Source organism: Gambusia affinis, linkage group LG22 (assembly GCF_019740435.1).
Source record: "Gambusia affinis linkage group LG22, SWU_Gaff_1.0, whole genome shotgun sequence".
NCBI classification, from domain to species: Eukaryota; Metazoa; Chordata; class Actinopteri; order Cyprinodontiformes; family Poeciliidae; genus Gambusia; species Gambusia affinis.
Genome location: NC_057889.1, coordinates 19,873,966 through 19,899,939, shown reverse-complemented (window position 1 = coordinate 19,899,939; position 25,974 = coordinate 19,873,966). Strand labels below are relative to the sequence as shown.

Below are 25,974 nucleotides of genomic sequence, written 5' to 3'. Positions count from 1 at the left end.
AAGAGTTCCACAAATTTGACTTGAAATTATACGTTTAAAAGATTAAATAAATATGGATGACTGTTATGTTGTTGACACAACACACGTAAGATCCTGACCGGTCATAATGTCTCAACAGAAACCCGCCCAAAGAAAAACAATAAAGTAAATGAAGATTCGACTTTGCTCAAAGTTTCTTCACCGGGGGAAAGTTTCTACGTTGACGCTGCGCCGGACGAGGTTCTCGCTGTAATCTCTCCCTCGCTGTCCAGACTGGCCAGCTGTAAATTGATGCCTTCCTAATGCAATTTCAATTTTGAGTAATGGGGCATAAGAGCCTGTGGCAAGTACAGATTAGTCAAATTAAGTTGGCGCGTCCTACAGACGTTCTCTTTGGCTCTGCGTTCCCCGCTAATGGAATCCCTCCATGCAGCTCAGGGAAGATTTGAGAATTTTTTTATTTGTTTTGAGGAGTTTGTAAAGCTGGAATGTTAAGCTTTTTTAAAACAATAAATAAATAAATGGGGGTGTGCACTGTAAATAATACCAGCAGAGATAATAATATTAATCTTTATTTAAATTACATTGCATTTAAAAGCACAAGTCGTTTCAGGCTTTGAAGAAAGACAATAAAGGTTTTACACTGAAGGACTGAGACTGATGACCCGTAATAAATGCTGTGGGTGTCGGGCCGATCGGATCAGGACCAATCCTGGACCCGGGTTTTAATTTCCTGTTTGCAGCAGGACAGTATATCAGTGACATCACCGAGCCTCATGCTACTTGCTCTTTGACTTTTTAATCACATACACAAAATTACTCGCACTGTACAAGAAGGAGACCACTTTTTTTTTTCTTTTTTTTAAAAACCTTATCAGACAAACGCGTTAAAAACACTCAAGAAATATTTTAAAAAGGCAAAACGCTTAAATATGTATCTGGCCATTTATTCTGTAAACACCTTAAAAATTTTTATTTTTTTTTTATTAAATAGGGACGCATCAGTCAGGCTTTGGAGTATAACAATTTAACTTTTGTATAACAAAAAAAAATGATCAAGAGCTTCAAATTGTATTTTTTTTTATTACTATTAAAATTACTTCAAATCTCTTAAGACAGCAGAAATGGTGGTAGTTCAGAATGTGATGCATGTTGTTCTTTTTTGTTTGTTTTTTTAAATATGGGAGAGAAAAAAAGTTACAAAAATGTAACTGTTTCACCTGCCTACGGAAGACCAGATGTGCCACAATCTAGTATATTTTTAAGTATATCATATGTGACTATTTTAAATTTCAAGTTGAACAGGTTCATCAGATGAATTAATCATCTTAAATATGTCAAATTTATTTTGAACGTTTATTTGAAATGAGGCGACCAACTGATTGGTCTGCAGTTCAGCTGCTGTGCTGACGGGCGACATTTACCTGAAACAGAGTGACATGCGCCGCTATTGTTTTATTCTAAATTGTAGCACAAATATGCATTTATTTAATCACAGATTTATTTGTAGTAGTGTTGCACTTCTGGTTCAACAGAGGCAGTGAAGGAAGAAAGTTTTTAAAAAACAAATTATTATTTAAAAAGTTGTCGGGTTTACACCGGTGCTTCTCTAGTCTCTAACTTTTCTTACCTTTTAAAACTAAAGAAAAATAACCAGCAAAACATGCCCAGCTTATTTACATATATACCCTTTTACAAGTCAAAAATACTAATTTCATTAGCATATTTAACAAGGAATGCTACATTGAAGTGCAATGGGAATATGACAACAAAAACATTTTTTTCTTAAATTTCAGCTATTTGTTTTTAATTTTTTTTATATATTAGGTGAAACATTTGTTTTTATCGTCACCCAACATCAAAACTCATAAAGACCTTAAATGAAGCAGAGGACCGACATACCACTGAGTGTTTTAGTATCGCGTTCCCTTAGCATAGCCCTCAAAAGTTCTGGTTCGGGCGGTACAGGAACAGCTGCAGTCTGAATGGCGCCACATCTGGTTTTCGCCCAGCCGTTCCGGTCTCTAGGGTCCGTCGTCTCTCAAAGCGGAGCGCACCCTGGCCTCCAGCTGGGCCGCCGAGGGCCGAGCGTCCGGGTTCAAGGCCAGCATGTCCAAAAGCAGGGCACACATGGCTGGGCCGGGTGGCGGCGGCGCCCTCTTAGACTTCATAGGGATGCACAGCTGGAGGTCGGCGTTCTCCCACAGAGCCTCACCCAGGGGCATCAGCCACCGGCCCTTAGACACGTAGGCACCTGGACGACGACACATTCAGGAAAATCATCTGTGATACTGGAGAGAGCTGGTAGTGGCTAACACACACACACACACACACACACACACATATATATAAATATATATATATATATATATATATATATATATATATAGACATATATCATTATGTTGTGCTTTCTTGCACAATGACAATAAAGGAATTCTGATAAATACAAGGTATGTCTCTTTAAATGACAGACTGCTGCCTCAGTGCACAAAGGAGAGTTTATTGCAGATCCTTCCTTTCAAAGATGGAAGACTTGATAATCATCACTGCTACCAAAAAAAAAAACCCAAAAAAAAACAACTCAGTGAGTCTCGACTGCTGTTAGCCGTTTTCCCCCCTTCATTTCTTGTAAGTAGTGACTTTTAAAAAAAACAAATGCTTCGAGCGCCGTTCATTTACGACAAACAAAAAGTGTAAAATATCCAACCCAGTCTCACTCCCAACTCGTCATATATTGACGAGTCGGGTGTGAGAATGTGTTGAAATATCTAAGGAGGTGAATACGTTTTAAATATTATATTCCTGTAGCCACCAGCTGAAGTCTGTGATTTCAAGGCAAAGCCTCCACAGACACTTTTTCTTCAGAGAACTGCTGCCCTTCGTTATGAGGGGTCTACTCTTTTTTTCCGTTTTTTGACAGTTTAAATACACACCCAGTGCCTCAGCCAACATTCCCACGTAAACAGATGCTGCCAATGCATTGTTAAAGCAAAACAAAACAAATAAAAAGCTCTGAAACGAGCAATTGGTAGCACTGAAGACTTAACCAATTTAAATTTTAAGTCTAAAATAAAGATTTCAAGGGCTCTGGGTGATTTTAAGCAGAAATGCTGTCTTTACATCAGATTGTGTTGTTTCCAGACGGACCTCATAAACCGAGGAGAAAACCAAAATCCAAGCGCTCCATTTTAGATTTCCCCACAATAACAGAAAAAAGCTGAAGTGAAACAAGAAAAGGCTTTTTTTTTGGGGAATTGTGATACTTTCATGTTCAAACAGAGCAGAGAAACATTTACCAAAGAGCCAAAAGGTGTTTCATTACATATAACACCAAAAAGAGGAATGTTTCTGGCAGCAGGAACGCAGTTCTATGTCAATATCCAATCATATTTGATCTTGTACTTACAAAAATCAATGGGATTCATTTCACAGTTATGTCAATATGACTCAATATGACTCAATATTACGTTACGGTGACTTTACACAGCGGGTGTCTTGAGATCTGGGCTACTTGTTTGGGAGCTGAAACTGGAACCCACACTGACCGTTTTCCCGTTTTGTCCCGTTTTGACCACGCAGCTCAGCATGGTGAGGTTGAAGGTGTGGAGAAGTTTAATGTTAAAAGTTTAAAGTTTAAGTTAAGTTAAGAGAACGATAAACCTTGCTTGGTTTTTTTCATTTTAAGATTTTTTTTTTTTTTTTTTGTGCTCCTTTTCCCAATGGAACAAGAAAATAACTGCTTTTCCATTCACAAATAATTTTTCACGAAAATTACACATTTCCATTGAGCAAATTTGTTTTTGAAATTCCAAGTTTTTTTGTTTTTAATAAAAAGCTTTTTTCACTAGGATGAGACGTGAAACACTTTGTTCTTATCGCACGGGTCACGTGATCAACAACCAGATGTCACCACCGGCGGAAACGACGAAGCAGTCGAAGACAGGAAGTGGTCGGAGGAGGATGGTGCGATGCGTTTCAGGATTGACCGCGTAAACCAAACTTATTCACGTGTGGCTGCCGTTGCGTTTCGGACTGAACGGAAACACCGCAATCGCGTTTTTTTTCCCCCAACGTTAGCGGAATCTCAACAAAGTTTTGCGCACTTTTGTTTTAACAGTCTACTTTTGTCAATCTGCTAGAAGAACTTGAGTCCAAACTCTTTAATCTTTTCCCTGTATAAAGCAAAACAAACTTCTTACTCTTAGCAGTAGATAAGATAAGACTAATAACTTGAATTCCTCATTTGTCAGGGAGTTTTGTCTGGACAACGTTGATTAAATGACAAAAACCTGCAGATCAACGAAGATTAAAACAAGCGCTATTTGCATCGTCAAAACATAACCGTTTTGAAAATGAAGGTAGATTATCCATGAGGGCAATTAGGAAGGCATCAACTGGTGCTCAATCACAGCGTTGGCGCTCCTGAGCTGTGCAGTTGTTCCAGTCTTTCAACTGGTTTTCAATCACCAAAAATGAATCCCCTGCCAGACGCCGGATGTGAGGTGTTCTGGTTCTCTGTGGAAAGTTACAGTTATTTCATTCATTGAGGTTCAAAACCCCGAGGTTGTTTTGAACTTAAGCAGGTTCTTCCCCACTATTGCGTCGTCAAATAAATTGGGCATATAGAGAAAGGGTGAAGCTACATTAATGGACCCTTTTATATGACCATTAGAGTCCTTTAAAAAAAAAAAAAGAAAAAAAAAAAAGAAAGAAAGGAGAAGAAAAGAAGGCCGTAAAAATGGCCACTCTTTCTGCATCAGTGTTTCTACTGAGGCTAAAAATAAAACCTTGTGTTTTGGACTATTGTGCTGTTTCGGGATCGAAGAGGAAAACTGTTTGATTTTCTTCTTTTGAATCTAACTTCAGCTTCAAATGACCACAAATTATAGCAATAAACACTAAAAGTATCTTTCATGTGTGTTTTTAGGTATTTTTTTTGTTCCAACCAAGTACTCTACACATTAGCAGGAGTTAATTGTAGGAATGGGCCGACATGAGATTCTCACAGGATGGTAACCTTCAGATATAAGATGCCGATTTCAGTCACAATTTTAACAAAAATGTGTAATGAGCATCGTCTGCACAGTAATGGTAGGAAATGTCTGTAAAGGCACTACAGAAATAATAGGGGGTCAAAACCTTGAGGAACACCACAGTGAAAGGGCTTCGTACACGACCTGTAATTAGAAACAGAAAGAAAAAAACTAAGACTGATCATTCTAAACTCCTATAGCAACCTGAAGTTAGTGAGAATTTAACAGAACGTCTGAAGGTTTATCCAGTCATGTTTGCTTTTATTTTGAAGGCTGAAGTTTTCCAGCTGGGTCGGGCGAATTTCGCTGGACGAGAAATTGTCCCAGAAATGATTGGGAGAAACAATCATTTATCTTGAGACCATGTTCAATGAATATAGTAATGCAAATGGCTTATTAATGCAAGTATACTCGTTCAAAAAAAATACATTGGATCCCTAAAGAATGTTTAACATTGGAACTGGGAAACATTTTTAGTAGCCAAAAAACAAACAAAACAAAGGAAACCACATTAATTAAAAAGGAATAGAAAGTCTCAGTAGCTTAGACAGGAAAAGCTGACTTGGTACTGCGTGTCAAATGTTTGCAGCCAGCTTTTCAACTATTTTAAAGCATTTCTTTAATAAAAAGGATTGCACTCATTTTAATTTATCATTCCATTGATTTACGGTATACAGTGACAGGCTTCGGGTTGAAGGAATCAGGTTTACCAATACCAAACTAATTTAAGATTTACCACGGCCAAAGACTGTCAAATGTCTGTATCAGAAAAAAAAAAAAGAAGAAGAAGAAGAAGAAGAAGTCACATCTCAGTCATGCTGCTTCTCTGTATCGCCTCACTGACTGTATGGCTGCAGGGGTTAATTCCACTCAGCCGTTTTAAAGCGTCTATTGAGATCCGTCTCTTCCTGCGGCAGCAACCCCGTTTTCACTCTGTTAAATGAAGTATCAGTGACTCAAGGAGGTCCGCAGGCACTAAACTCCGGCATAATGGTTCCACATCCCCCCGACTCCTACTGGAGCCGTTTTTTTGGGGGGGGGGGAAATAAAATGAGACATTTGTATTACGGCCATTTCATTACAACGTGACAGCAGAGAGCGGAGGCAGAGGCGCGCCCGGTGCGCCGGGGCGTTAAGACGCGTCGTGGCTGCGCCGGGTTCTGACAGCACGACGGGACCGAGGGAGGCGGTCGGAAATCTCAGCGGCACACAGAAGATATACGGAGGAGATTTTACTCATGAGGAACCTGTCCAAGATTTGGGGAGGAGAATGCAGCAGCTGAGAGAAGCCATGAAAAGTTTTGTTTGGAAAGGATATAACATCCAAACAACTGACAGCTAATGTGACTCCATGACACTTTTATGATAGTAATACCATGAAAGCAGTACGTAGTTTTAAAGAGCGGGAACTTTTAATCATTTTTGACAAGAAATAAATTTAAAAAAAAGAAGATTTGCACTCCAGTTTCTCAGAACATAATTGAAAGAAGCTTGTAGCCTAGCGCTGTCGTCATGTTTTTAAAACTAAGTGGACGCAGATCTGGCCATTGTTGGCCCGTCCTCCCACATTTAGCGGCAACCTGAATGTTCACACATGCACAAACCGCAGACTGGGAAAATAAATGATACGGTTTTTTTGTTGTTGTTGTTTTTTTTCTAAACCCAGTGACTTAAAGGCAACTGCCTGGAAAAACACAACCATGAAATAAGGTGTGTAAAAACGTTTGCACTAAAGAGTGTAGAAATATTCAGCCTTTAGTATGAGAACATTCATTCAGATGTGGAGAAAGGCCGTGTAAAGAAATTATTATTTCACTATTAGCATCCCAGCTAGCAGTGCTTTGTGGAACTGCTTTTGTCAGCCGGACATCACTTTGTCGCTCTCCAGCTCCCCCTGCAGGTGTTCTTTTGGTTTTAAATCCGTCATTCAGCTGACTGTAATGAAAGTGGATAGTGTACTCAGCTGGCCATTTCTTTTGAGTCAATATTGTGCTGAGTGACCCAATGAGGGCATTTTCCTTTTGCTGAATCATCAACTGAATTTTAGACAAAACTGATATTTCAAATAAAGTTTCTCACAAAAATTATAAAATAAAAATGACGAGGAAGTCACTTGAGATGAAATTTCTTTACAGCGAGATCTAGGTGCATCACTTTTACTCACTCATTGGTAACCTAGCAACAATTTGGTGAGTAAGTTGCACAGCAGTAGTTTCATGTTTCGCCACTGTACTTTGTAGCTGCTTGTTCAGCGGTCTTAGTGCGGCGCTCAGGAGGAGCGTGCAGCAGATGTCACGGTCGGACAGCGGGGAAAAGGGAAAGCGCGGGGGATATGAGGAGTCCTGTCTGCCCCGAAACAACACACAAAAATCTTGTAAAAGCACACATGGGTTCAGTGTGACCACACCAGACTGAGTACAGTGTTCAAGCTCGCGGAGTCAAATGAACCCTGTCTTTTAAAACTGTCGGAAGGTTAAAAATAAAATAATCGCCAAGCCCTGATTCTAAGACTTTTCAAGCATCTATCAACAGAGTTGTCTACATGGGGGACAACTGAACTAAAAATGAAAAATCTTTAGCTCACTAATGTAGGCTGACACTGTCGTCTACATTAATAAAGGAGCGATGTCGTGATGACCTCCTGAAAGCAGAGTCTCTTAAAGAAACAGAAGCCCAATGTCAAGGCGTTAAATTACAAAGTAAAATTTCAAAAGTCATATTTAATATGTGTATATTTTTACAACTGAAGTTAAAACAGTTCCATGATCGTGTTATGAAATGGCACTATGTGCCTGGGAAACACATAGCACTGCCCCCTACATGCGGTCTGTAGGATGGACGGCTGAAGCAGGAGCTGTCTGCTTGTGTTATGAACTCCGGCTGCTATAATCCATATCAACAAGTAGATAGTAGAAATCATCATTCATCTCTCTGCCATTTAGATGGGACTGCACCTTTCCACGGATGATGGTTATATGACGTATAGCACCTGACATTTTTAATATGCGGCCGTTTGTTTAATCAAACTTGAGGCGGGGTGATGCGTCACCAACCCCAGACACTCACCCAGCTGCTCCTGCGTCGTTCCCTCCTCCACGAAGGTGATCCTCTCCAGGACGGCCCAGAACATCACACCCAGGGAGAAGATGTCCGCCTGGGCCGTGTAGCTCAGCCCGCCCCACACCTCGGGTGCCATGTAGAAGTCGGAGCCGCACGTGGACGAGAAGTGCTGCCGGCACCGCTCGCCGTTCGCCACGGCGCCGCTCATCTTGCTCAGGCCAAAATCCGCCACCTTGATGAGATTTGATGCAGACAAATGTGTGTGTGTGTGTGTGTGTGTGTGTGTGTGTGTGGGGGATAGGAAAGGGGGGAAAAACACGCGTTGACATTTGAGATGAGCTCTGCAGGACATGCAATATGAGAGGAGTCATGTTGGAACTGATGCCTTGTTTTCTGCCACATTGGTTGCCAGAGAAACCAGATACAGTAAAGTTCACTATCAATTAACTATGTCAACTTCAGTTGTTATAAAAATGCTATACATTATATATATATAAAATGTGACTTAAAAAGAAATTTTACTTCTTGATTTAGAGCCTAGAAATTGGGTCTCCGTCTCTTTAAGAAGCTCCTGCTCTTTCTGAAGCTCCACCTTCAGGAAATCATCACAATATGGCTGCTCTGTTAACCCTTTAACAATGTTTCTTTTGAAAACTGCAGCTAAGAGGGGGAGCTACACCTGAAAGGTGGAACTAGGTCCACCCAAATGTTCTGCAGATCTTAATGGTTGTCATGGGAGATTAAAGGATTCTTTTAACATGCATGAAAAGAATCAAACAAATCTCCAGGCATGTTTTTAATGAAGGAACAACTTTATAACACGATGTAAAGCTCAAAAAAGTCGATTTTACATGGTACTGCCCCTTTAAAGCTGGGATTTGTGTGTGACTGGAGGAGAGCGGTACATGCAGTGACGCCCAGGAGGGGGAGGGGGGGGGCACGATCAATACCAACAATCAAAACATAAACGACAAGTCACAGCAAACCACCTATGAAGCCTGCTGGTAATCACAGATCAATATTTCAGACGCATCCCCCGCCCCCCTCCCAGTTCTCTGGGTTCAATCGATTCAGTTCAGCAAATCACTGGGCCAAAGAAACGCGCAAAAGTCTTCATTCAAGACTCCATTTCTTTCTGCTTCACCGAGTCAAGACTCTTTAGAAGTTGCTTGGAGTAAATGTCTAACATCAGGCTTTCTGTAGGGCTGGCACAGATTTTCCCCTCGTAACAAACTAATTCTACGATTTGTTTGCTCTTCCGTCTAACGCTACTAATTATCCAGCTGTTAAAGTCGTGATTATGAACTCAAGGGAGATGGATTTCTCATATCCTGCATCAGTTATTTGGTTTTGTTTTTCTCTGATTACCACAGAAAACACACTGAGATTGACTTCATCTCTTACAGTTTCCTCTTAAAGAGCCTGGCTTTTATTTGTTTACTTATTTTAGAGCAGGCGGTGTAGAAATGCAAAGGACTGGAGAGAAAATGAGACAAGTCTACATGATAAAATTAAGTATTTAGGAGGGGTTGAAAACATTTGAACACTCTATAATATCCTTACAAAAAAGTGTACATATTTCCTAAACTTTCTCAATTTTGTAACATTAAAAATCCCCAACTGCAACTACAAGTCATATTATGCGATAGAAAATGATGCGTCTGAAATTGGATTCTGCCTTTTCTGCTAAAGAAAAGCATCCCCACAGCATGCTGCTGCCACCACCACGTGTTACAGTTTGGATGGTGCGTTCAGGGTGAATGAGTTTTCTACCACGCTGACTTGAATGTAGAGAAAAAAAATAAAAAGTTCTTCCACAAAAGTTCAAATTTGTGTTTGTAGTGTGATAACAAAATTAGGGTAATGAACTTTTTCCACTTTTGCAAGGTGGTGTGGTTAAATCTGGATAAAAAAAACAAATATTACTTCAACTTTTTTTTTTTTTTTTTTTACATCATCATTCCTCCTGGAGAATCGATGCGTCGATTCTCCAGGAGTTTGCTCATACGCCAAACGTGCCGACGTTTCAACTCAAATGCTTCATTACTCTTAATGGGTTTTATTGAACATCTCTGGCTTTGATGACTGATGGCGGACCCTCGCTTCGGGGAAACGCTCAACAGGACATTTTTCACCGGCCCTGATGGTTTACAGATCAAGCGATTAGTCCAGGAGTGGCAGGATAATCATAATCAAGACAAACTGTTAATTGCGGCTCTTACCCAGAGTGCTAAACGCGACACAAGAACACACAGAGTGGCCTTTCCAAGACGGATGCCTGAGATGATGGTTTGCTGAAGAAAGAGTGTTTTTGTAGCTGATTAATTAAGGAGTTTCTTTTTTTTTTTTATAATCTTTCTGAGCGTATCTTTTTCAGTACTTCTTATTCATTTCAAGCAATTGGACCAATTGTGTATCTTTACCTTTTAGAACCTTTCCACATTTTAATGCTTTAATCTGAGAAGCAGCTCAGAGAACTGCTCAAAGCCCCCTGAGCGTTCCCGTTTCCCAGTTCGCCTCAAGCTGTACGTGGTGGAAAACTAATCCGTCACATATCAACCTGGACAATCCCCACGGTAATCTGTGGGCTGCAGGGGAACGCCTCACATCAAAACATAACAACATGCTGACATGGACCAGTCAAAGTTCCGACTCAAAACTGAGACTCTGTAGCAACATTGATGTTTAAAGACACTCCATCGCATCAAAATAACCCGAGTTAAACATCAAATTTGAACAGTGTTGCATTTCCTTAAACCAACTAGATTTTGAGATGACATTGTGATGACCAAGTCTGTAAATAATATATAATAACTGAATTAATTGCATGATAGAATACAACGAGCTCCATAATTTCCAATTAGGGTGAGGATTATCCTAAGCAAATTTGCTCACGAATGTTGTCCAATCAACAGGCAATAAATCTGCACTCGACCCGGGATTGGCACCAAAAAGCTAGCTTTTTTTTTTTTTTTTTTACTAACTACATTTTTGCTAGCAAAAAAGCTAGTTTTAAGGCTTTAAAGCTAGCAGTTCAAATACAGTTAACTGCTGGCTTTAAAACTAAATAGTCCTGCCTGGATTAAATTAAAGACCTCTGATTAATGTATTTAAGGCCAAACCTTTCGGCCTTAAAGAAATGGTTTTTATTTATTTTTTTATTTATTTTATTACATTTTTTTAAATTAATTTAAGATATTTTAAGGCTTTAATTTTAGATGGATGAATTAAAGACTTTAAGGACATCTGAACAATTTGGTTTTATTTATTATTATTTTTGGCTGGTGATTCTCATGTATTTAAGGCTCACCTTTATGCTTTTTAATTCAGTATAGGCCTTAAATTTATATACATTAAATTAAGACTATTTAAGGATGGGCGGACAACCTGGCTTTATTTATCGATTTTGGTCGTTTTATTTATTTATCTTGGATATTTAAAATATCTTCCAGTTCCAGTTTTAAGTGTTCCTTACAAAATTAAAGCTTAATGATCTCTGGGAGGTCAAACTGGTATTGTTATACCATTATCACTATTACTAGAAAATTGTCTCAAACTCATCCGATCAGGGGCTTCTTCAAAGCTGCTGTGGCACAGACCTCTGCAGGAGATGCTTCCTGCCCACGGCCATCACCATCTAAAACTCTTTGAAGAATACTGAATAGTTTGAGTTACAGCAACAATTAATTTTCCCCTTGGGATCAATAAAGTACTTTTGAATTAAAAGAACAAACATATTATCGTGTATCGCAGTAATTTCTGGAAATTTACGATCGCAATGGACCCCAAATTGATGACCTTACCTTGATAACGGGGCCTTTGGGCGTCACGCAGACCAGGACGTTGTCCGGCTTCAGGTCTCGGTGGGTGATGCCCAAGGCGTGGAGGAAGGCCACGGCGCTGCAGAGCTGCAGCACCACGCTGTGGTTGCGGTCAGCGTCCGGGGGTCTAGAGAGCAGGTACTGGTTCAGGTCTCCTCCATCACAGTACTCCATGACCAGCCACAGGGCCAGGCAGCGCAGAGATCCAGCCTGCTCCACTTCCTCCTCCTGCTCCTCCTCCAACTCCCTCTGGGCTGACCTCTTCATGGCTCGGCTTGGAGGTCGCTGCGGGGTCAAGGAATCAGAACCAGTCGATTTCCTCCCCTCCTCAGATTTGGTTCTACCTAGCACCGTGTTAGTCTTGTCTCGAAGTCTGGAAGCAGAGTTCGTCCTCCTTGGGGTGTTCGACAAGCTCTTGCTTCTTCGACCTTTCTGCGGGTTCACCACACTCCCCTTGAGCACGGTCTCCACAAGCCGCAGGGGGAGTTTTCCAGGTTTGAGGGGCTTCAGGCTCCTGGATCCGGTCTGAAGGAGGCAGCTGTGCAGAGCGATAACGTTGACGTGGTTCTTGGCGGTGGCTCTCATGGCCCACAGCTCCTGCAGGTAGAGCTCAATGCATTCTGGGTTGCTGCAGGGCAGCCGTTTAATAGCCACCTTGTGTCCCGTTTTGGCCATGTGGCCCTCAAACACAACGCCATAGCTGCCCCTGCCCACCTCCCTGTCCAAGGTGTACAACTCCTCCATGTTTCAGCAAGCAGCCTGACATCAAGAAGAAACAGAACAACTCAAGTTAGGTTGACAAAAAACGACTTAACCACCATTTTTTGCTTGTTTTTTGTTGTTGTTGTTGTTGTTGTTTTACTTTAGCTATGAAAACACACCTGAAACGACATAAAGAGCGACCAAACATCTAAAATAACCTCAAACTATGACATTACGCTAAGGTAGAAACTAAAACAAATCTCTTTAAACATTTTTAAAGTTAGTAGGAAAGAAATTGAAAGTACATACACCGACTTAAACACTTTAGTTCAACTTTCTGACGTGTTTAGCACAGCGCTGTCAAAACGGGAAGCGTTTCTACCTCTTTTAAAATCATTTCCGACTTACCCACACGGCCGCAGTTGGTCTTAGGAACTCCAAAAACGTAGCCGATAAAAGTTACAGGGCGTCCCAAGCAACATTAATCAGCATTAGTTTGGGTTTAATCCTCAATTATCAACCGAAATGAAGCTGGAAAAAACAAACTGAAGAAACAAACAAGCAAAACTTCCGAGTTCTCATTCAGAACGTCCCGCCTTGCTTCAACGTCTACTGTGATTGGCTGCGTAACTCAGCTCTTGCGTTCTGATTGGCTATCATTCGAATTCTAGAGGCAACATATACACAGCGATCCTATTGGTCACAGGCTGCTTCTGTCTCTAAACACATGAAGATGCAACACAATAAAATACTTTGTAGTCTCAGATATATCTAATAGTACATTACAAAAACATATTCAAACACATAACGTAGTTATGAAGTGGTGATACAAAGAATGAATACGTTTAAATGTAACGCAGGTTTCAAGCACAAAGACCCGTTTACCTTTAAACGTCGACTTCCGGCGCGTCCTCAAATAAACTCAACCGTTCCCGGAGAGACTGCTGCGGTTCAAATACATTAATAGATTTCATTATACTCGAGTTTCATTTCAGAAATAAATGACAAAAAATAAAATAAAATAAAATAAACATTTTAACAATATTCTATTTCTTTTTTTTCTCGGTGTGCCAATTTGATGTATGGCACACACTGACGCCTCAATAGAAGATCTACATTCTGAAATCGAAGTGTTTCATAGCCTTTGGTGTTGCTTAGACCATCAGCATAGCTCTCTGCTGAGATTGCAATACATCATACAACCTTAAGCCAAATGAAATTTTTTTTAAGAAGTATGTTGTTGCCTGAATCAACTGGGTAGTGCGCTGGCTTTTAAAATCCAATAGAACTGTGATTTATAACTTTGCTGCATCTTGAGACAGATGTTTGAAGATTTTGTTATTTTACACTGCAAAACAAAAGTCTAGCAGACCAGAAAACTTTTGATTATGGATCACTTTCTTTTCTATTTTTTTTCTTACTTTTTTGCTTGATGAAGAGGGTGCCTGCAAACCCTAACGAGCTCCTACACCTGCATGGCTGATTGGCAGGGGGTGGGGGGGAGAATGCCCTAGAGAACAATGAAAGAAATTATTAAATGGTAAATCAACCTTCAAGTGTGCCGGAGATATTTGTTGTTTCCAGTCGACTCACCTGTGGCCAAAAGTTTGAAGAATGTACAAACAAAATGGAACGTGGAAACTTATAGGTAGATCATGAGAAACAAAGTCTGGGAAGCACAAAGCAGAACATGTAACACAACAACCGGAACGCAAATGGACAGATCTGGGTCAAAGTGCAAGAAATCGGCTGAAGGAAATGTAATTTGTGATACCCCCCCCAAAAAAAAGAAAGATAGTTTTAATGAAATGAAACAAAGAAAGACGACAGCCTGAAGAAAACACTGGGGAGGAAGTTGTTTCTCAACACTTTGACTCCGCCACCAACAAGGCACTGAAACGTTTCCATCAACTTCATAACAAGACCGGCAACGAGTCCAGATCTTAATCCAGCTGAGAATTTATGGCAGGAACTGAAATAAAAATTGGCCCAGACAAGACTCCATCCTGCAGAGGGGGCCCCGTGGCTGTTCAACGAGTGTTGGGGACCTGATTGATGAAGGATATTGGTTTTCACGTCCATGCATCAAAGAACTCAGCCAGGAGGGACAGCTGGAGAAGCTGCAACAAAGCACAGTGACAGCAGTCCCACGTCACAGCTCTGAATGGTAGGTTATGGAGTATTTCCTATTTAGATCTATCTTTAATCAATATAAAACAGTTGATTTAATTTCGAATTTAGCTGCAAAGGAATCATTTGGTAATATTCAACATTTTTTTAGTTTAACTTTTTTCTGGAGTTGAAAAGCATCCATACCATGTTGCCTAAACTGTAGTAAACTGTAGTAAACCCACTGCAACGAAGTGCTCCTAATGTTTTATGATATAATTGTTTTTTGTTTTTACGATTATTATTTAGTACTTTTCTCCTTGCTGTTTGGTTTTCGTACTTTAAGAATATGCTGTAAATTCCTTACTTTTTATTCCCACTTCACAAGTGAAAGTCTCCATGTTTGAAGTCCCTGTAAAAACACCAGATACTCTGTCTATTTGACATGTTTTGAGGGCCCAAACAAACAAACTTGCACATTTTATTTATTTATTTACTTTTAACTAGCTTGGCCATTGCCTTTCTATGCAGCGCTGCTCAGTTCTCATTTCCCTTCATTTCTCCGTCTGCAATTTCTCCCATTAAGGTGAATTTTTCCGATAGAATTTCAATCAGCTAACAGAAGCAGAAGTTATGAACGATAACTTTGATTTTCTATGTCGTTTTGGCATAGAAACGGCATAGCCTGTCAGCCTACTGTCATATAAGGGACAATAGAGTCCATAAAAAGACCCCCTGGAAGGGATAAAAATAAAAATAAAAAAGTGAACGTGCTGTTGTGACTTCCTGAAGGTGGAGTTTCAGAAAGAGCTAACATTTCTTAAAGAGACAGAGGCCCAATTTCAAAGCATTAAATTACAAAGTTAAAATTCTTTTAAGTCATCTCTCATACTTTAACAACTGAAGGTAACATAGTTGATTACTAGTGCCTGGTTGAACACTACGTGCCTGGAAAACACTATACTTCTCCTTTAAGTGACATTATTAGAGCTTGTGCTTTTCCTACCACTGAAAGAATTTCCACAAGTCTTCCTACTTGTTGATTATATCCCATAAAATACCAATAACTGCGACAGACTGGCGACCTGTCCAGGGTGAACCCCGCCTCTCGCCCGGAACGCTGCTGGAGATGGGCACCAGCAACCCTCCCGACCCCATTAGGGACGAAGGGTGAACAGAAAATGGATGGATGGATGGATGGATGGAAAATACCAATAAAACACATTTAAATTCATGATTGGAACATGATAAAACACATAAAGAAAATTCAAGGGCTGCGGATACTGTGATGCCATTTCTTTGAAATATAAGGAAAAAAACACCACCTGAGATTAGAGTATATCTCGCTAACACAAGGAGGATAAAACTCTCTCTGACTCAGTTCTGTTTGGAGTTTTTTTTGGTCACAAAACAAAACACACACGCACACACACACTCGAACACATTATGTAGCTGCTGTTTGAGGTACTGATTTGGTGAAGGAACAACAAGGGCGATGACAGTTACCAGCACGTAGCGTAGCGTCGTGCACGAGCCTAACAGGAAACGTCGTGATTCACCGAGCAGAGGGAGGCAGCTTTGATGAGTGCGCTGATGGGACCCGCGGCTTTTATCAGCACTGCCGGTTAAGAATACTCTTCATTACTTGAGGATGATGGAATCAGTCACACTTCACTTGCATCTTATCTCAAAGCAGATGCCCTTTATTCTATCAACATATCTCACTCGCTTTGAAAGCGTTCTCTCTTTTTTTTTTTTTTTTGTGTGGCAGATATACGGTAGGAGGATCAGAAAGCTACTGAGAAGAGGAAGGAGAGTCAAAATGTAATTTAACTAACTGAAAAAAGATTTCACAGGTGCAGGGGGGGGGGGAGGAGCTGTGGATGAGCTCAATGAGAATTATAGTTGTAATCACCTCTGTTTTCAGACTAATGGCGCTGTCTGGGGGGGCTTTGCATGCTAATCAAGTAGCGCGCCAATAGGAAGGGGCAAGAGTAATTATTTTCGTGATTGAGGTCAGAACCCTCGCGTTTAATCCCCAGGTCTATCCCGAGCTTCCCGGCACGCGAACAGCAAACAGCAGTAAATATTTTCACAGAACGACGTGAAAACACTCACTTCCACAGCAGACACTTTTAAAAACAGGGACTATTTTCCTCGGAAAGACAAGCTTTCCATACTTGTATTAAGTTTGGGCCCTTGAATTTTTTTTCTTTTTCTTTTTAGGGTGGATATAAACCACAAACTTCCAGTTATTGGTAAATTAAAAGTTCAGTCTATCAGACAGCGGTGAGAAAAAAATTATTTTATTACGCAGAGTGTCCAAATGTCCGGTCTCAAATGTTTCTTATGTGCCAGTGGAAAGGTGGAATTAAAAGGCGGGCAGGCTCCATATACACAGACATGATGCGCTGCAGTCTGTCTTGCTGAAACGCTTACACTCTGAAATAAAAGTTCCCCCAAAGTGCCGACTGGTTGACGCTGCAGTTTTCCCGAACCGAGGAGTAATTCTTCTTTTCTGTGAAATTGGCTTCTTTGGATGGAAATGTGGCCCTCCTTTCCTTGGAAGGGGGAAAAAAAATAAAAATAAATTCATTTTCTGTCCCGTTGTTAATAACAATCGGTTTTATCCTGACAGATGAAAGCGCGGGCGGTCCATAAACCACACTATGGATCGCTCGCCGAGATTCACATCAGTGGGTTTGATTGTGCGGCGGGGCTGTAATGCACATCAGCCGGATGAGAAAGGAGAGGGGAACACGGGGCTTTCGGAGGCGGCTGTCTGTTAAGAGTTGCAGGAATAGTCGGCAGGAAGCTCACGAGCCGTCAGCCGACCGGTTTTGAACCCGCTCCTCCATCAACACCGTGAAAAGGAACAAAACAGAGAAAGCTTGCTCTCTGGTTCACTTTGCTCTTTATTTTCATAAAGACATTAATGTCGGAGGGAGGATTTAGTTTAGGTTTTTTCTTTCTTTCAGTTTCTTCATCTATTATAGGAACAATTAAGTTCTGATTTAAGTATTTGAAGGTGATGAGACATTTGCGACATTTCATGTTTAAAAAGAGGGAATAAAAAGAAAAATATTGTGACTTCCCTTTTTGTGCATGAAAGAGATAAATTGTGCCGTTTTATTCCTAGACATCGATAAATGCTTATTGTTTCCCATAGCTTTAACGAGGCGGTGTGGCTGCTTCTCGCGGCAATTACACATTTCTATCGGGGGCTATTTATGCTTCTAATCCTCTCATGTTGTTATTAAATGACAAAAAGTCATTTTCCTTGCCACTGGAAGGGGCTGAGCTCATCTCCACGATGCAAATAATTTACAAACCGCACAGTTAGCTTGCGAAAAAATATTCAAACCCCATCAGCTTTTTCAGATTTTGTGACGTTACAAACAAAAGTTGATGTATTTTGTGGGGATTTCCCTTCTTAGATCAACACAAATGAAACACTTTCAATAAATAATCTCAGTTACGTTGTATTCGGCCTGAATTTGCTTTAGATACATCTATATAACATCTAGCATAGCAGTCAAATAATAGTACTGCCCCTTTAATCTCAGTATAAAGGCAACTGCAAAAATCTGGCCTTAATGAAAGAGAGATAAAGAGAAAGACATAGTTGAAAGAAAGCCACTATAAGTTGTTATTATCATCTGATACGAGCCAAGTAGGAGACTCAGCCAAAACATGCAAAAGAGTTCTCTCAGTGTTAACCAGCAGCACCCTGCGTTTGGCACTGTCCATCGTTATTGTGAGACATGGTGTTGGCATCATCATAGTGTCAAATCTTTGTAGTTGTAAAATGACAAAATCTTGAAAAAATTTTTTTTGCAATGCACCTTTTGTACGCCTACTAACAGATTTGCGGTAAAGTTCCAAAGGGATTTCCATAATCCTTTTGACGAAATGCTCAACGGTTCGGTTTCTATTCCTGATTCAACTCGTGTTTTCTTCATGCTCAAAAAGAAGCGGCATCGAACAGTCGCACGAATGCTAACACCAGACGCTTCCGCGTCAAGGTTTTGTGAAGCTGAGCATAACCGTCCCTTTCATCAAGGCAATCACTGCCACTGGCCCACCAGAGGAGCGTTTATGTACACTACACAGCTGGTGGACTGCGGCGATATCAACGACAGACAGGCCTAGCTGGGGCCGCTTGTGCCTCAGGGCTGCTTATCTCCGCTTCACCATGGGCCCGATTCATCCATCACTATCAGACCTCACGCAGGTTCCCCTGGTCGGGCTTTCACACCTTCACAGGGGGCTGAGGCTATCAGCTGCTCAAGATGAGAAAACAGTTGAAGCGTTGAACTTCGACACCGTGAAAGTAGGTTTTGGCGAGGGCCTTTGTTGTTATGGAGGACGTAATTGTTGTAACACCTATTGGTTGCTGATCTGTGAAAGCGGGCCGCAGATAGGAAACATAGCTTCATACGCATCGCATCAGCCCGGATGAGAATGTTTCCATGAGAGCGCAATGAACAGGTTGGATTCCTACATCTTTTAATTATTATCATGTAATGTGAAAAAGTGGTGGTGTTCCTTGTTTCAGGATGCTCTCATCAACAGATGGACAAATGGCAGTAACCCAGAATCAGAAGTTTGGTCGCAAAACACTAATCAGGATCAGGTTCAGTTGTGTGTGAAACAAAAGACTTTTTTAAACATTCGTTAAACCATCCGTCATCTTGGTTAAAAGATTGGTTAGAAAACCTTCAGACAAAACAACAGCTGCTTTGATTTTTATCATGTACCATTGTTTACTGTGCTGTCCTTGATTTAATAAACTTCAATTGACTTGATCATGGCGGAGGGACACCCAGGTATCCATCTCCTTGGCAACACTCGGCTGCTCCTCGGATGTGTCCCAAAACGTTCCCCAACGTACTCAAACGTTTTTCACGAGTTACAGGTTGCATTCAGTCTGTAATTTGCAAATTATGGCTAAGGGAGAAAAATATGTTGTGATTAATTAGATTAGTGGCCTGCTTTTCTAGCAGAGGCTAGCTTGTCAAAATTCCCCCAAGAGGGCATTGATAGCTCACCCATTGGACACAGAAGAGAAAAGGACATCTGAAGCACTGCAGGCGTCACTTGGTTGAGTTAAGACCAGATGTCTTGATTCAACAAGAAGGGGACCGGGCAAAAATGACCTCCACGGAAGCCCTCTGACCAAGAGGAACACAAAGGTTTCACATTTTCCCCTCAAATGTCATGTGACACGTGCCTTTTTAGAAGGTGTGTGAAGAAAAGATCATTTGAAGATGTTGGACTGGTCTACAAAATTTGGGCTTAAATCTGATTGAGGTATCGTGGCATGACCTTTAACCTTCTGTTAGTGTTTAAAAACCTTTTAAAGCAGCTGACAATTCTGCCATAAAGATCGGGCGGGAATGCTTAGCGCCAGGCGTTCCTGTGAAGAGCTGTTTGCTTTAGCTTTGCTAGTTTTAGGTAGGTAGTCAATTCTTTTTCACGTAGGGCCATGCTGGTATAAATAACCTTTTCTTCCTTAAGACTTAAAATCATTGTTGAAAATTGTGTTTCGTGTTTCCTCAGGTTCTCGTTGTCTAATGATGAAACTGGTTTGATGGTCTGAAACTTCCATGTGACACAAAAAAGAAAAGAAAAAAGATGAAATCTTCAGTAGTTTTTCACAGCCCTAAAAAAAAAAGGAGAAAAACTCCCCACTTAAATAGACAGTTTTCATTAAACCTCCACCTTATGTAGAGCTTTGCAATCACTTTCCTCTAGTCACAGGTTAATAGGAGACCTTTGGGTCAATAATGATTGAAGACTTTGCATTTCACGATAATTATTTAAGTAAAGTCAGTAATTAAGCATCCAGCATGATTAAGACCTCAGTAAAGCTCTGAAATGTCTTGTATGACTAACCAGTCATCAGCCCACCTCCTTCCATCGACTTCTCTGCTCTACGGACCTCGCGGTTTCAATTAGAGAGATAATACTGTCTCCCATCAAGGTGTGGCATCATTACAAGCAACAAAAAAAACCTTGATACTTTAACCTTTTCCAACACAAACAACCCAATCGACCACGGCCACTGGCTCACCTTCCAAGCTACTGATTGGAAACGCCATTGTCTCCCTGACCTTAACAGTAGGTCGCCGTTGGGTTTTGGCTTTAACAGAGATGTTCTAGATCAATCCAAGTGGGTGCTGCGTATTTTTAGAGCCCCCCCCACCTCCATTAGTTGGCTCATTGAGGATGGAACCGGTGGCGTAGGTAATGCCTCTTTACGTCACCGTGGCCCGCTGGCTCGCGTTCCTGCGTAACAGAACGGGGGAATCCACCTCTTCCACGCCCCGTCCCCCCTTCGCTCCTGTGATATGAATGGTGATGTACAGGAGAGGGGAGGGTGACGAGGGAACTGGAGGGTTGAGCCAGGAGGGAAGGGGTGTGCCGTTATAAGGAGCCTCAGAGGAGGCACGCGTTTAGTTGTTGAAACCCTCAGCCTAAGGATACGAGCCGAGACGCCAAACCCCTCAGACCCTGCAGAAGGGAGGACTCCGAGACATCCTTACGTCACCGCCACAGGTAAGGAGGGAACTTTCTATCATGAGAGGGTGAGCTCACCTGTGTGGATAGATACAGGTGTTTGTCTGGGTTTATGAAAGAATCGCTTTAAAGATGTCTCTTTAAGATAATTTTTTTGTCCGGTCAATCTTCTCCCCCCTTATCTCCCACCAGTTTGGTGGTTTTGATATCTGACCTCTGAGGCGGTTCTGTAAACAACCCTTCTTACCTAGAGGAAGATTTTTATATATTTTTTTCCATTACTGTGTGTTTATGTCCCTGTGGCTCTGAAGGCACCATCGACAGTACGCACGTTGCACCTGATTACTACTTCATTAACAGGAGACAAAGTCATGATGAGAAAAGTGCAGAGAGGCACCCGATGCTAGGCACACACACACACAAAATACACAAATAAGATCAGAGGGAATTTTGAAACTGTTAGGAAATTTTCCAATTTCCCTGGACGGACGGGTGGATTAACTGAAACAGCCCCGGCAGAGGTCAATGAGCTAATCACCATGCCACTCCTGAATCAATTTATTCATAGCCTGTTGTCGGATTATCGCGCGTCAGAATAAACCACACAAAGACTCTCCAACAAAAGCCCCCTCGTTGCTCCCCGGAGCGGCTCCGGTGTCAACCTGTGGTCCGGGAAAAAAGAAAGAGAAGAAAAGCTTCCGAAGTGGATCTTCTGTTATTATGCTAAACACATAATAATGATGATGGTTGTAATGATAATGGTAATGAATGTGCATAATCTGTTCCCATTATCAGGGAGGGGGAAAAAAAAAAAAAAAGACGATACTCACGCAGATCGGGAGAAAATGGATGCCTAATGTGCCATTCTGGGATAAATGACTCCACATTAGAGGAATGGTTTTTGAAGACTGAAATGTTTACAGGACAGCAACGAATTTAATGTTTTGGAAGTAAATTTGATTGACTGGAATGATTTGTTTCTTTCGCTTTCTGTTCAGTGTTTCCATAGAAAACGCTCCTTTTTAGGTTGTCGACAGTTTGTTTTCAAAAATGCTCTCAAGTGGCCTGTTAAAAATAGTTTTCCCGAAAATCAAATTTCTCAATTTAAAACTTCAAAAAGGAGTGTCTGAATTTAAGTTGCCCTTAGTTTGATCTATTAAAACTGTTTTGTAGTTGTGCACTGATCAAATGATTACCAGTATCAAGGTCTGGAAAAAACAAAACAAAAAAAAACTACATCACTGTTTATTAAGTCAAAAGTTTTCCTCAGTTGCATGGAAAGTAGTGTTCACTGTGCATCCCTCCCCAACCAGTTGCTGCTTTGGCTTGCAGAAAGTATTTTTCTACACTTTCCCACACTTCAAACAAAATTTTGTTTCGATTGAGGAAAACACAAACAGTAATGAGGTGGAAAATGAAGGCTGCTGCCGATAACTCTTCCTGAGGTAACAGTTTTAAAGCTACAGTTTCCACAAGCAGCATGTCACACTAATCCCTTTTATTTCAGCAGAAAGCAACAGTTTTATTATTCTTATTGCTGTTAACATAAAGTATCGATTTGAGATGTTATAGTTCCAGTTCAGTTCAGAGGTGCTTTATTGATCCCAAACGAAAATAAATGAGTACATTTAATCTCTAACATTAATTTATTATTTAGATTTTGATATATAGAATTCGTAAAAATATTTTTTTAAAAGCACCCGCAGAATTTTGCAGTATTTTTAAGTTTTTTATGCAAAGAATTTTGCATCTTTTCAACATTCTTTTCTGTATACAGTAATACTGAGCATATCAGATCTTCACATGAGCTGGTTAATTAGTCAGGCTACCTGCTCCGGTATCAAGCCTTCAGCAGGATTAGATCATTTGTTTTGTTTGAAATTTCCGTTTCCATAAAGGGAAAACATTTCATCTTTTACTCAAGATCATCGCATTCAGCCTCGTGTCGGATGGTGCCCACCGTGTTTGGGATTTCTGCGACCTGAGATCCCAAACAGATCCCAACCTCCAGATAATCTATCATCTGTTAGCCCCCTCTGCCGGCGCCTTCCTCCCTCCCTCCTGTATTCTGTATTTCTCCACCCCCTCCACCACCCATCCTCCCACCCTGGCCTCGCTGTCGTCACCTCGGCAAAACCGAGGAGCTCGTCTTGGCCGAGTGAGATTGCCTTCCCCTGGACTCCGTGCCCAATGGATTCGTGCAGGTGTCAACGCGTCTTAACAGCAACCAGATCAATGATGACACACGGCGTCAGCCGCCTAACTCTGCAGAATTTAAAAAGCTTTCCGCTTTTCCCACCCGTTAGGCAATCATCTTCTCCGACGGCTGACACATTTTTCTCACGTTGTCATCTTAACTTTTATTTCGGAGTGGCATCCTTGATGGTCCCAGTGTTTGCCGCTCCGTTCTCATTATGCCGAAATATGAAAGTCGAACAAATGAACATTGTCTTTCTCTGCAGGTTTAGAGCAGGGTGAAGCATCGAAATTCACTCCGCAGCACAGTGACCCTGCTATCTCCTGCAGACTCTCATATCTAAACCAAGCATCGGCTTCCGCCTGCGTTGAGGGTTTATCAGCCCAAACACAGCCGCTCTGTCTGAGATCTTGCTCTGCGCTTGAGTAATATTGTTTTGGGGCTATTAACCCCGCTAGATGGGGGCCAAATGAGATGACTGCTGGTGTGATTCTCCCACCATGAAGGACTTTTCTGATGCTTCGGCTGATTGCAGAAAAAGTGTCACCAAGTTGAGCCTCTACCGTCAGGTGCAAATAAGAGCCACCCCGCCTGTATGTCTAATGAAGACGGTGGTGACGATACGCTCGTTTGATTAGACGCGATTGTGTTTTGGAAAGACGACAAACATGAATATGAGGCGCATCGTTCCCCATTTAATGTTTGGGATAAATGAGTGTTGGCGTAGCCTCTGTGGGAAATGAGTGTGGGGGGGGGGGGGGGGGGGGGGAAGAAGCACGGTTTTATATTATTGCAACTCAATTTGTTCTCTCAGCAGTGCGCACTAGATGAGATTTCCTAAATAACAGCAGTGGAAGATAAAGACAGTAGCAGGGGTTGTGATTTTTCCAGCAGATATTAAGAAGATTATGACAGAGAGAACTGATGAGGCAGAAAAAATGAGTGCCATTGTCTGGGGGGACACAGAGGACGCATGTGGTCATGGGTCGGGTGACGGACGTAGTCAAGAGACCGGCTGCAGTCGTGGCAAAAACGCCCAAATCGGATTAGACTCACACTCTCAGATTTTGCCATTTCGGGAAGCACCCCGCGAGGAAGAGCCCGACACCTCAGCCTCTCCTGGTCGTCTGAACGCTCCACCGAGTCACGCATTCTTTATCAGTGGTTGCACAGGATGGATTTACTTCGACTATCATCCTGTGACGAACTGACTAAATCCTTCACAAGCCGAAAGCTTCTCAAAAAGTTACCTGTAGGTTACAAATGAGGGTCTGGGTGTCTTTGACGTGTTTTTCTGGGAGGATTGGACTTCAGGGTGGTCAGAGTTGAAAAGAAATTTGGAATTAAAAGCCAACATTCCTTTTTGCTCGACTGTTTGAGTAATCTTCCAGACTCCTACAGGCTTGCACTATTAACCTAATACGGGTGCACCCGATTTTCTCAATTTGGGAAATTGGTGATTGGCCGACACCTACATGTGAAATCAATCTTATCCACCAATTTTATCTTCCTTGGCAAAGATCTGAAATCTCTTACATTTAAGCTAATTACATGGAGGTTCTTTTTGTTTTTACACGGTAAATATTTTATGAATTGTTGTAAGATGGCTGCTGATTTAATTTAAATGATTCAAACTGCAGCTATGCTATTAGAGTTGGAGGTTTTAATTAGATTATTGTCAATTGGCTCTTAAAACAATATATAAGAGAGAGAGAGAAATATGCTTTTATGCTACACTAAGTGCTGAAACATTGTATAATCTTTCTGGAAACATTTAACAGGTAAATGTTTCAGGAGGCATAAAACAACCACATCCTACTGAATATGAAATGCTATTTGGTATTCTTTGTTCAGAGATTCATATCTGTCTACAGTTTCTGCAAAAGTATTCTTACATGTGGAACCTTTTTTTTTTTTATCCATTTCTCACAAGTCTCTACTTTTAGTTTCCTATGGCGATATTACCCAGCCTGACTAGCCAGACAGTTCTTCCCATGATTCTTCGGATGGTATTGACCTTGTGATGAGCTGCGCCTGGCTTCCTCCAAAAGTGATGCTGGGTACTAACACCAAAGAGATGAATCTTTGTGTCGTCAGACCAGAGCATCTTGCTTCTCCTGATCTAAAGGTCACTCAGGTGCCTTTTGGTAAACACTAGATGGGCTGCCCCATCTGGTGACTTTGATCTGGCAACTCTACCATTGAGGCCAGATTGGTGGATTGCTCCACATGGTTGTCCTTCTAGAAGGTTCTCTTCTCTCTGACATAGTGACTATTGGGTTCTTAGTCACCTCCCTGACTAAGGCCCTTCTCAGTGAAGGGCCTTAGTGCTTGACGGAGCCCCCTGAGCTCACTGGAAACTTCGGAGCACCAGAAATGTTTCTGGATCCTTCCCCAGATTTGTACCTCAAGGAAATCGTGTCTTGGAGGTCTACAGACTACTCCTTTGATTTCATGCTTGGTGTTTGACCCGGACTTGCACTGCCAGTGGTAAGACCTCATGGACACAGGTGTGTGTGTCTTTCCAAATTAAGTCCAAATAACTGAA

The 25,974-nt window shown here is 41.3% G+C and overlaps 2 protein-coding genes across 5 annotated transcripts in view; one reads left to right on the top strand and one right to left on the bottom strand.

The window, feature by feature from the left end:
- Positions 1 to 535: 535 nt before the first annotated feature.
- On the bottom strand, positions 536 to 14,267 carry si:ch211-63o20.7 (Serine/threonine-protein kinase pdik1l-B-like). Of its 3 annotated transcripts, XM_044106780.1 has the most exons (7): positions 14,192 to 14,267; positions 14,020 to 14,108; positions 13,484 to 13,542; positions 13,007 to 13,143; positions 11,879 to 12,655; positions 8,082 to 8,307; positions 536 to 2,233 (listed from the first exon to the last, which is right to left on the bottom strand). In XM_044106780.1, exons 5-7 carry the CDS (start codon positions 12,638 to 12,640, stop codon positions 2,004 to 2,006), a joined length of 1,218 nt encoding a protein of 405 aa, XP_043962715.1. In that variant the 5' UTR covers positions 12,641 to 12,655; positions 13,007 to 13,143; positions 13,484 to 13,542; positions 14,020 to 14,108; positions 14,192 to 14,267; the 3' UTR covers positions 536 to 2,003. The 3 variants fall into 3 exon arrangements, with proteins under 3 accessions (XP_043962715.1, XP_043962716.1, XP_043962714.1); XM_044106781.1 differs by lacking the exon at positions 13,007 to 13,143 and having other exon boundaries at positions 14,192 to 14,262; XM_044106779.1 differs by lacking the exons at positions 13,484 to 13,542; positions 14,020 to 14,108; positions 14,192 to 14,267 and having other exon boundaries at positions 13,007 to 13,336.
- A 480-nt stretch (positions 14,268 to 14,747) lies between these two features.
- pnocb (prepronociceptin b) overlaps positions 14,748 to 25,974 on the top strand; it is a 29,500-nt gene continuing 18,273 nt past the window's right edge. The window contains exon 1 of one of the 2 annotated variants that reach the window (XM_044106782.1): positions 14,748 to 14,765. In XM_044106782.1, the coding sequence (XP_043962717.1) occupies positions 14,763 to 14,765 (3 nt within the window). In that variant the 5' untranslated portion in view covers positions 14,748 to 14,762. Of the gene's footprint in view, positions 14,766 to 21,147; positions 21,269 to 25,974 lie in introns of those variants that run through there. The other variant, XM_044106783.1, reaches the window with a different exon arrangement.